At 42.8% G+C, this 12,438-nt stretch overlaps 1 protein-coding gene across 1 annotated transcript in view; it reads right to left on the bottom strand.

Moving 5' to 3' along the window:
* cadm3 (cell adhesion molecule 3) overlaps positions 1 to 12,438 on the bottom strand; it is an 80,800-nt gene that overhangs the window by 38,528 nt on the left and 29,834 nt on the right. Inside the window, exon 3 of the mRNA XM_079172703.1 lies at positions 7,314 to 7,463. Coding sequence (XP_079028829.1) covers positions 7,314 to 7,463 — 150 coding nt within the window. The remainder of the gene's footprint in view (positions 1 to 7,313; positions 7,464 to 12,438) is intronic.

Raw genomic sequence — 12,438 nt, 5'->3', positions numbered from 1 at the left:
CTCCCGCCCCGCATGTGGAGTAGTGTCTCGGTCTCCGAGAGGCTCGGTGTGGATCTGACCATCAATTTCAATATATTTTTTTGTGCCTGTTCACTTAAGAGTCCTCAACACCGTAAACTTTAAAAGTGCTTTGCGTGGTTTTTAATAAAATGATTTACAACAACAGTCATTTTTACCACAGTAAAAGTCCGCCTACTCAATATCCTCGCGCTAGGCAAGAGCTTCCCCGTTCACCAAGGTTTATAAATCACCAGAGAGCCATTACCTTGTTAAATCGTACTGAGGCCTGTCTGATGTCTGCTTATATACTTTTATGGAAAGGAAGGAACATGACAAATGAATAGAATTATAGCCAGACTGAAAGCTTATATCCAGATTTTCTTTTTCGAGTGAGCTGTGTTTGCTAAACCTCATATCGTGAGTGTTTCATTCTACTTTCATCCTTGTTTACTGAGTAAAATACGCACATGACACTACACCTCTCTGTGTGAGACACGTGTTCCTGGACTCATTACATTTCAGTGAACGAATGCGGCTTAAAATGTATATAAAATGGTTCTTGCTCGTACAGAAAGGAGATTAGCAGAATTAAGGAAAGTGTGATGGAAACGTGACGTAGATTCAAAGCTTGATGACGTCGGTTTGGTTCTTAAATTATGAAAAAAAGGTTTCTGACCCAGTTTTCCCTGAAGATCACATTTTTTAATCACGAGCAACGGACCAAAACAAATATCTTTATTAATCATTATTTCTCCGGCTGAAAGTTAATCGTTAGCTAACAAGTGAATATACAGCATCCAATTAGTGCTACTGTCACATAATCCTTTCACAACGGAGGAAAGTCATCTTTTTCTCCATATTTAGTGTCGACATCTGTACTGTACTGTTGGTGTGAGCGTATTGTCCACTTCTGTCCTACTGTTGTGTGGCTTGTCAAGAAGTTAGTAAATTGTTACTGATGTTACATATCAGGACAAACATTTGTCATGAGAAAGAAAGAAATTGATCTCAAGCATCTACAGGGATGTGGTTCACAACTTAAGTTTGGGTTTTATACAACTGGCCCATTAGATGATAACTAGCTCATTAATTCATTCGCTAAACGTCTCTATGAAATAGAACAAAATACAACTTCAGGGGTGGAGAAGGTGTCTTTAACTCACCAAAACACACACTGTGCACAAGTGCATGTAAACGTATCAGCACAGTCAGATACCACGAGCGGTAAGTGAGAAAATATGTCTTTTGTGTGAACTGATTCTTTGCTTTGTGAGTTTCATGCTTCTCTCTTCAAACTTTAACAAAATGAAACTTAATCTTTGTGAAGTTGTTTGGGAGCTGCGTAAGAGAAAAGGCAAAGATGTCCCAAAACGGTTGGAATACAATTGCGGACGGCGGCGTCAGATCACAAACAACATATTTTGTCTTTTAAATTGGAAAACTTGTTGCTACATTTCAGTGCAGTAACCTCAGTCAGGCATTTCATATGAGAATATAAAACTAATACGGTTAGAGGACACCATTGTACAACACACAGCACACCCGTTAGAAATGGGATTACAATATTAAATTATATGTCATTTTTGTGCCAACATTTTCTTGCTTTGTTAGAACTTATAGTGAACTGAATGTCTTTGCATTTTGGACTGCCGGTCGATGAAGATGAGGAATACAAAGACATCATGTTGTGCTCTGGTGTTGTGATGGACAATTTTCACAGTTTTCTGACATATTATAGACAAAACGACTACTCGGGAAAATAATCAGGGTTGCCAAAGGCACCCTGGTGTGTTCCTCATAGGTCAGAGTCTCAGAATGAAGCATAGAGAATGAGAACTGTCTGTCAGGATGCTTTATCTCCTTTTACTGACAGTTTTCTTCTGTGGTTTTTATGAGTATTTTTGCTGGCTGGGCTAACTACTCTAGCGAGCTCACCCTGGAGCCTGCGGTTCAACCACGATGTTAAGTGGAACGTTAGCGCTCAAACTTGTTCTTACCGACTCGCTCTGAAGCTATCGAGACTCCTGAGAAGACAGTCGTTTTTTGGGATGAGAGCACCAGCTAAAAGCCAAATATGTAAATGTAATGCCCTTGTTTGTTTCCCTTTCCTTGTCTTGATTTCTAAGTTTCGGTCTTTATCTCCCTCGCGTCCATCTCTTTATCCCAATGTGTCTCTCTCTCTGTCTCCTGGTAGTCTGGCATTAATGTAGGAACCCATCTGTTTTCATGCTTTCCTCTCTGTTTAATCTCTTCTATTAGCAGCACTGGGTCTTTTCTTTCCTCCCCTCATCCATCCACCCATCCACCCCCACACATTCCCTCCGGGGTATCTGTGGGTCCTTAAAAGGGTCTTAAAATAAATTATCCAGAATTAAGGCTTTAAAACGTATTAAAATATCCCGTGTTGGCTACAGCTATCAGATCATTTGTGTTCGCCATGGAATGACAGGTTCTCTTCGCTGTAAATGTTCACACTGAGATTAACACAGGACAGAATTAACTGTAAAATGCTTCTTTTTTTTTCATTGTATCTGCTTTAATAAACACAACTGAGCTTTGTGTCCCTTAACAATTAATTTCCTGTTTTGCTTTATCTTCATCTAGCCAGTTATAGTTGCAGAACTCTCATTAGCTCTGCTCCACTGGAACCAGGCTGGATTTCTATGCCAGTTATGTCCCTTTACTTTCTTTTTCTAATTTAAATCTTTCTATTCACTTCCATGTAAAAAAAGGAAAAGCCTCTTAAGAATGTGCCCACACTGTGTTCCCTCCTCTGCTGGGTCCTCCATCTCTCTGTACTGCATCTCATCTGTGCAAAGCAGGGTCAAATTAAACTGATATCAATGGCTTTCCTTGTCTGAATAATGATAAAAGTCAGTTTAAGCTTTCAATCTACCACGGAGATTTGGATGGAATCGATGTGACCCTGTGATTATTTCAGCAAAATCAACATTCTATACATCACAGCCACGGCTTTGATTTCTTTCAGCGTTTTTTTTTTCACATTCTTTGTGATTACGAATGTTTTTCTAACACATAAATTAAATCCAACTTCTCATTCCCTGTATCTCCTCTGCATCATTTATACATTGTCCTTGATTTCTTCTCTGTAGTGTAATGTAATATTCTCTTCACCACCCGTTCTCCTCCTCTCCTCTTCTTCTTCTTCTTCTTCTTCTCTATCTAAGCCTGTGATGATGATCCTACTTTCTTGGCCATGTATGTAGTTCTTTTGTTTAACAGGGACATCTGTTTAGATTACGTTTAAATTAATGAGTGACGAAAAGCACTCGGCTTCTGTCTTTGGTTCTTCTCTCTCTCTCTCTCTCTCTCTCTCTCCTGTCTTTCTGCTCTCTGAATTTGCCATCTCTGATCTCGCAGCAGTACAGTCTCTACTCTGCAGTGTGGAGGCCATCACTGTGAGGAGTTGTCACTCATCATTTTCTTCTTGTTCTGCTATCTCACATCATGCTGTTCGTCCCTCCCTCGCTCCCTGCCGACCCTTCCACCCCTCCAATTTTTTTGTCCCGACTCTCCAAAGCGCAGTGCACGCTGTGCAGTGTTAAGAAGAGAAAGAGAAGAGCCCTAATTTCTCTCCTTTTCTTCTCCTCCGCTCGACAATCAACTGGCTTATTTCTTTTCCTTTTTTTGTTCCAGTTCTAGTGTGCCCTAGCGTCATCCCTCCATCTCTTGCTGCCGCCGCTCTGAAGCAAAAAACTGTCTGTGCTTTGCTGTTCGGGCCAACTGCATAGATTTACTTCTCCATCTCGATACATCATTTCCAAAGTGAAGCACTGAGGGATTTTCATTCACTCTTTTCCCTCCTTCTGCCTCATTTTTGCGATTCCCTCCATCCTATTTTATTTTTCACCGTCTTAATCTGTCTGTCCTTCCTTTGACTTTCCCTTCTTGGCTGGACAATTACAGTAAACTACGAGCAAGAATTTTTGTGCGTCATGTGCGGGAGATGGCGAAGTTCCATTTCAACCCAAACGAGCAGAATGTTTTCGAAAAATGACTTTCTATGGCAAATAAACAAATCTTATTAAAACAGCAAACATTATACAAATATATTTGTGATTATGACAGTAAATGGTGGTTTCTTTCAACCTTGATCGTTACCTCAATTTAAAGCTGCACTAATCATTATTTTCATATAAAGAATACATCAAATCTCTATGTGTAATGTGAAAGAAATCCACAGAGAATTATCCCCCAACTCTGCAGTTTCCAACAATAACAGGCCAGTTGTTTTCCAGTAGAAATATACTAATATAATAAACAGACTGTCGGCTACCTGCTCAGCAAACAAGAGTTATAGCAACTAGCTGCTAAAGAGTTGGATACTTCCTCTAGGGAGTGGGCGGAGAGCAAGATGTAGCTGAAAGGAGAGGGAATTTTGGAAGTACATTTGTAAATTGGAATTGCTTCTGTTTCTAAAAATCTGCATCTTCATCTTCATCTCTTCCGCCAAAACAGTTTACCAAAGGTGATAAAATGTCAGTTTTGTGCTTCGAGCTTGTTACGCTGCCACCAAAGAATGCAGGTTTAAGTGAGGATTCTTTCTTTTAAGTATGATTCTCTTAACCTGAAGCAAATGTTGTGCCTAAACTTAACCAAAAGTTAGTGACCTTTGTCGCCCATGTTTTGGGGGTACGGACCCCAACATCTGCTAACGTTAGCCGCAATTGTGGGCAACTAGCGAGCAAACTCAAAATAATATTTATTATTTTTGCAATGCTCTGCTGCGTTTCAGGTTCATCTTAACACTGTAGGTTTTCTTCGTTATATCAACAGCTAATTACAGTGAAAAACGCTCTCTTCTTTCTCCTTCCTTCATTTTCTCCATCTGCTTCTCTTCCTATAAAAATGTTTGCCTTCTGTTTATAATTATTCTCCTCCTTCGTCTCTCTCTCTCTGTCCTTTGTCAGTTTTGTACTGTACGCAACTCCATCCCTCCACTATCTTTCTATCTACTCCCAAGACCTTCATGTCTCTTCTTTCTCTCTCCATATGCTGCTCTTAGAAGAGAAGACATGGATGAAGGGTTGAGTTCTGAACTCCCGTCATCTTCCCCTCCCCTCTCAGTCTCTCAAACTCTCTGCTTTCCAAACTACAGCATCTGCTGTGCATGTTGGACCACTGCAGTGGGGAGTTTCTGCTCCCTCCTCCTCCTCCTCTTCCTATTTTCTCCCATTCCCCTTCCTCCTCCTCCACTACATTTCTCAATTCCCACCAAAGTAGAGGTCAGCCTTTAAGTGTTCTATCATTGCAGAGAAGTGCCTCTCTCCTCTCTACTGTGGTTGAAGCTCCATCCGGAATAAAGACTCGCTGATCTCTCCATTTGTCCTTCCCCAACTCCCTCCCTCACTCTCTCTATCTCGCCTCTCTGTGCTCCAAATCGTCTGTTGGCCTTCTGCAATGACAACTTCTCGGCCCGTGTCCGTCTACTCTCGTCTTTCTTAACTCCATCGCTTCCCTTCTGCTGTTAAGTGTTGCATTCGTGCACGAGGGAGTCATTCGAGCTCTCTCGCCGGCCTTGTATCTAATTCTCCAACTCTCCCACCCATCCTTCCTTCCATCTGGACCACTCGCTCCTCTTTTCACTCACAAGTGTTGTGTGGTGTTGGACTATTGAAAAGAGGCAGACTAGAAAAAGTTGGAGCTAACATTTAAAATGATTTGATTTTAAATATCCCCCTTTAGGGGCATCTTTTTTTTTTCATCATGTCAAATAAAAAGAGGAGACGTGTTTTTATTGCAATCATAGCCTCGTAATGTTGTCCTGGTCCTTACACTCAAACCGGGTGCTGTGTATGCTTCTTTTCACTCCTGACAATGTTTTGAACCATGGGTTTGAGCCAACAAGTCAAAAGTAATCATTAGCACCAAAGCGCCATATTTATAATGTCAGTCATCATTTACAGTGTCAGTTTTTATTTTTGTTCACACCGCTAGCCTTCCATCTTTTTTTCTTTTTAAAATACAGGGTCTGTTGTGTGATGCTGGACAATTTAGCCAAGGAGTGGAAAGTCTCTCTTTTCAAAACATCATTAAAAGCCGGTTTGGCTTAACAGCCAGTTAAAGTCCATCGGGTAGCAAAAAATGTATTAATGAGACATTTTATCTTTAATAAAAGTAGCTGTTTGAATTGGACACATTGAAGCACTTGTGTCCGTCAGATTCTGAGGTTTGTTTTCATCCTTTCATTAAAAGTTGTTGCACATATTGAGCACTTTGTGAATCATGCAATATTACATGTCGCTTGCTCTCTCAGTTCCCTAATGTCTTTGTTCGGGGCTTTTTCTCTTGAACAAAGCTTCTGACCCAGTGAGTACAAAGTAGTTGTTAGTGCCTTGTTCAGAAAAGATGAAAAAGCAAAAAACATCTTTATTGCAACCCTGTCTCCTGACAATTACATTCATGAGAAGCGGATGTGCATTAGCAAATATGTTTTGTAGAAAACATGTTTTTTTTATCAACATAGACCCCGTTTTTACATGTAGTTGCTTCATGCTTCTGGGGCAGATTGGAGGATAGCTATGTGACCAAAAGTGTGACTGCATCTAGATGATGATAAATCTGTCTCCTCAAGACGCATATATTATCATTACTCTGCCCAGTAAAGTGGAAGTATAGCCTCTAAACGGTCTATCCCTTCTGATAACGGCAGCTGAAGTGGCACTGAAACAAGCTGTCATATCTGCTCAAGAGATTCTAACACACGACACTGAAGGCGCACCAAGCTGTTGTGACATTCATCTGATCCCTGATTGGTTCAACCTCTTAATGTTCTGTATACGTGGGGGCATGAAGGAACGCATGTGAACACTCGTAGTACTGGAGAAAGGCCTGTGTTGATTTGCACGTAGCCTGGAAACACCAAAACCGATTGAAATCAGATCTGTGATCTGGCCAACAGGGATGCAGGTATGCTGCTCAGTGTCAACAGAAGTGCATCAAATTGCAGCTGGATTTTACACAGATGTGACACGTGAACTGACGTGTAAATGGAGCTTTAGTTAACTCGTTTTGAAAGTATCTGCATGCTGTTCACTCTCTCCTGGAAATTGAAGTATATTACTGAGATTAAACAATAAATAGAGAGATTGTGGTCTTTGTTAACTATTGAAAAAATTAACACTTACATGAAGCACATGAAGGGATGCTAACTTTTAACTTTGTCCGTATCCTAACCAATAGTTTTCTAACAGCAGAACATACCTGACAAAGCCAATTAGTTGTATATGAATGTATTTTGTGCGGTTGCTTTATTGAAACTTTCATAGTCTCTCCATCCCCCCCCCTCTCACCTCTCTTCTCTCCAAAGTACAGGGTCTGCTGTGCCGTGTTGGACCATTGCAGTGAGGAGTTATCGCTCTCGGGCACATGGCAGGTCAGTGTCACAGTCCCCCCCACGGACACCGTCTCATCTGAGGTCACTGGCTGCAAGGGGTCGTCGTCTAGGTAACGGGAGAGAGAGAGAGAGAGAGGGGGGGGGGGGGTGAATAATCATAAAACAGAGCGATATAACTGCAAAACAGAGGCAAGTCAGAGACACTGGGCTTATATGAAAACACAAGCAAAAAGAGTAGCACAGACCAACACACAAATCAAATGAACCCACAAAATGCATTACTTGCATCGCTCCCTCTCTTTCTCTCTTTCTCTCTAACTCCCCCCCCCCCCCCGCCCGTCTCTTTCTCCGCTTGTCAGATTATCCATACATCTCTATCTGTCTTTCCTGAAAGCAAATACTCGTGCGCACATACACACACACACACACACACACACACGCACACACGCACAGGGACATGCTGTCAGAGGGACAGAAAAAGCAGACAAATGGCGATCTGGTTGTATGTCTGCGAGGCCAATGTAAGAGCGATGAGTCAGGAGCAGCGCTGGCGCCCAGAGACTGCGGGACCTGAGGGACCAGCAAAGATGAAGAGGCCGCGGCGGCGGCGAGTGGCTCTCGACAGGTCAGAGCAACAACAAGAGCACTGTCTCATACATTTAATGGCTTCGCAGCCCTCTTTTGTCAATATCCGTGTCGGTTCCTAACGCCATGCATATGTATCGGCCGCTTCAGCACGAGCTCAAACGGGACAGGCATTATGGAAATGAGCGGGTCAGAGGGAAAGAGAAAGAGAATACAAATGACCCAGCATAATGAATTGATTCTAAAGGCTGGGGCTGGAACACCACAAAACCACTGAACAGTGAACTGGGTGTGTAACAGTATTCAAATTGGCTCAAATCATGGTATTTAACAGCGCTCCCTTGATAACGGGTGCCGGTGCAGGCTAATTCCGCTCTTTGGATTCAGCGAGGGTGGCAGACGATTATGTGAATCAGAATAAGGGATGTATATTGAAATATGCAGCCCCTCGTATTAGTAAGTAATGCCGAGCCCGGCCGCTTTACTGTGCTTTTTGCCGGGTTAAGTTATTGCGGCTATGAGAGCCATGCTTTGAGCTCTCCCCTCCCTTCCCGCTCGCTTCAAAACGTGCCAGTGCTCGCTCAACCTAATCTTAAGCAAAAACAAAAACATGGCATAATTGACATCAAGACCAAGCCAACGGAGGGAACATCTCCTAAGAAGAAATGCCCTAAAGCGGTGTCCTCACCCCGGAAAATATGGCGTGTATAAATAGTTTAATTGGAACCAAATTGTCAAGCGGGAGACAGGTTTATATTCGGCGTGGAGCGTTATCACATCCTTGCACCGGCGGTGGAATTGATTTTTTTATTATTTTTTTGCAGGAAGAACATCTGTTTAAGTGCGTTTCGGGCGGAACTCCCATCAAGACATGAAAGGTGTGACGACAGGATGCAGAAGTGGAGGCGAGCAAACCGACTGCATGCGGCATCAAAAACACACATTTTCAGAGCATGAGCTCAGGCAGGCGGCAACTTTTAGTATCTTTCTTTGACATTTTAAAGCCAGTTTTATGGCCGGTTCAAAAATCTCAGAAAAACACAAGTTGTTAGAAAAGAAAGAAGAAAAAAAAAAGTCTGCGGCTTGCCTCTGGGCTGAGAGGATTCAGAGGCAGGATTCACTCAGAGACTTCCAGAGCGCTGCGTGTCAGAGTAAGTCACTCCCTCCACCTCTGTGGTGTTTTACTGCAGCCCTGACCTTGTGGTTAGTTTATCTAAGCACCATGATGGCTAAGGGCTGAATGTGTGGTCAAGTGCAGCGAGGATTAGTGTCTCCTTTAATAGCGTCTTGGGCTAATTCTTGCGGCTGATCGCAAGAGCTCCTCTTCTCGGCATGAACACTTTGGCTAAACTTGCTGTCCCAGTGCATCAATCATCAAGCCAACCGCAATGAGCGGCGACAGGTTAGCCAAACTTCTGTCTTAGCTCCGGGCCGCCGCAGGAAGCCGGCATTTCTGACCAAGAACAACCTGTGTTGGAGGCTCAGAGTGACACTTGTGCAAGTTCAGTGGTCAATTAGTGGCTCTTCAGTGACGTACGGGAGAAAGGTAGACACATTTTTACAGAGCTCTTTTACAGAATATGTAATATTCATCTGCAGCAAATCCCAGCACTGAGTTCATATCATCACTGGACTGAATGGCAGACACAGCCTTCTCCACGCTCAACTCATTGCCATTTTCCTCTACCTCCTTTTAGATATCCTCAAAGTATGCAGAAACAAAACATTTGTTCAACGCTGCATAACACCATCTGCATCTAATTTGCATTATGTTTACACCACCAGAAATTACATAAAGTCTTGTGGGCTTAAACTAAGCTCGCCCTTGTAATAAATAATGACCCACCCACAGGTCCAGAGGAGCTGGAGAGGATAGATTCCATAAATTCAGTGGCAATAGGTGACGATTTGGTCATTTCAAAGTCTTTTATTTCCTTTTCAAATGATTGATCTTGGGCACTGAGGGCCTAAAGGTTAGATAAGTGGGAAGGTGGCAGGAAGATTGCAGATTCGATCCATGGACTGGCAGGGGTAAATCTAACAGGCAAAGAAAAAACCCTGCAGCACTCGTGGCTTGTTCATTACCACAGCTGGAGTGCCTTTTAATCCCCAGTGGAGCTCAGTGGCAAAACAGAACAGAGTGTGTGTGTGTGTGTAGTGGCTCACAAAAAGTTTCTATATAAATTAATGTGGGCTAATAAATAAAGGTTAATCTCACTCTTATTGAGTAATATGTTTTAATGATGATAAAACAGCACTCCGCATCTTGAATTTAAAGCTCCACTAATGCTTACAAATCACTTGATGAACAGTATATGAGCGTGGTAGCAACCTTGTTAGGCCCGTCGGTCAAATATTAATCACAGATAACTTCATTTACTTGGAGAATTTGACTGCATGATAATGTATAAATGTGACAGCAATATTTCAAATGAACATAAGCATTCATTATATGTCCAGAAGGGGGTTAGCAGCAGCGTGCATTTAAATTGGCTCGTTTGAAATAAGATCAAATTCTCTGTGGTTGACAAATGTCACAACGCATCCAACTGTCCTTAAAGGAACTCCCAAACCATCCACCGGTCCATACTGGTTTACTCAAACACTACAGAGTCACTCCCCAGCTGCATGACCCCCCATAAGCCTCAGATACAGATTCTTCTTACCGTTGAAGCTACTTAAGAGCAAAGTTAAAAGAGGGGGGATGAAGTTCAGCCAGAGTTTGAACGGTTAAGACAGGCTAAAACACACACTGCAAAAATGAAAAGGGAGACGTATCTATCCTTAGCAGACGCTAAGTTAAACACTGTGGCTTGCTCTTTTTTCTTCTCGCCTCGCATCCTCCCCTCCACTCGAGGTGTAAGCCCACCGAAGACACGGGTATTTAAAGCAACACAATTTACACTTTCCCGCGGCCGGCAACAAGGTGAGAGAGAGCGCAGGGGTAGAGCGCTGACTGGGATATGAAATCAAGGGAGGAGGAGGGAGGAGGAGGAGGAGGAGGGAGAGAAAGATGGATGGATAAGGGTATATAGAGGAGGGTGGGTGTTAAAATGAGGCGGTAAAGTGTTCGTGTGTGAACAAAACGGGAGGGAGGAAGCCAGTGTGAGGACCTCGAGGGCCCTCACATGATAAAAAAAAAACGTAGAGAGAAAAATGGAAAAACTTAAAGGAATAGTTTCATCCCCCTTTTTTTTAAGAAGAGGCTTAATTACTTTCTTTCTGGGAGTTAGACGATACGATCGATATCCATCTCAAGCCTGCGCGAATACATACAGGGCGTGTTTAATGTAGCGTTAAGATTGGATGCAGGTGGCAAACACTTTGTAACACCCGTACAAAGAGAGAAAACACACCAACAAAGCACTGACTATTAGGAGTTCCTTCACTATCACGAGGGAACAAATCTAATTATCACACCGTGTTCTCGTTTGTCGGTTACAAACGAAAACGGAAACGACAATTTGTAGCTTTAGACGGAATTAGGCGCTCAAACTAAAAAGGTCCACTCGGTTCCTGTTACCAAATTATATTCATTCTATCCTGGCGGAGTAGTTCCGGTTTTATTGTTGCAGGTGCAGTCTACGTCTAGTCTACGTCTAGTCTATGTCTAGTCTACGTCTAGTCTACGTCTAGTCTACGTCTAGTCCACTGCTGCTCTCTCTTTTCATGACCGTTTGAGTCGCCCACATTTTGGATCATGTCTAAAAATCGCTTGGCTCGATGATGTTGTGATGGACTCTTTTCACAGTTTTCTAATGTTTAATGGAGCGAACGAACAGCAGATTAATCTCTGCTACCTGGTTTGCTTCCGAATGAGTGTTTTTCTCCCTGCTACCTGCTGCTCAGACTTTTATGTCGGGATGATGTCATGCATAAAAAAAAGAAAACTAGCTTTTCTAAGCTTTGGAAAGCTTTTGCAAACGTTGAACCATAATGGTTTAGAAATGCATAATAGAGAGAGTAGAAATGGACCTTTATCGCAGTTTGAGGTGCCCTGTCTGTTTCAAAGACATCTGTTGAGGCGGCCTGTGGGGAAAGAGATTTTAAGGCGAGAAGGAATTTAAATTTGCACCTCCGCTCGTACTCTCGGGAACAGAGCAAAAAGAGCGTGTTTCCCAAAATGATTGAACTATTCCTTTAATAAAATAAACCGCTTCCTTCACTCCTCGAAAAGAACAACAATTCTAACCACCTTGACCATCTCCATGTTCACGTCCCCCTCTCTTCATTCCTCCTCCATCTGTCTCCCTCCATCTCCCCCCCCCCCCCCCCTACTCTCCATCTGCCCCAATGTCCTGCTCGGTTTCCTCTCGTCCTCCCTCACCTCTTTGCCCTTCTGTCCAGCCTCCTCCCCCCTCCTCCCCCATTCCTGATAATCTCGTTTACTTCTTGGCATTCTTAATTCGTTCTTTCCCTCCTTTTTTTCCTCCCTCGTTCTCCCTGGGAAGCTTTACAGTGTTGCTGCTAATTAGCGGCAGGTTAATGAACTTTAT

The sequence above is a fragment of the Pholis gunnellus genome, assembly GCF_910591455.1.
Source record: "Pholis gunnellus genome assembly, chromosome: 14".
Classification (NCBI taxonomy): domain Eukaryota; kingdom Metazoa; phylum Chordata; class Actinopteri; order Perciformes; family Pholidae; genus Pholis; species Pholis gunnellus.
This window is presented reverse-complemented; position numbering and strand designations above follow the sequence as displayed.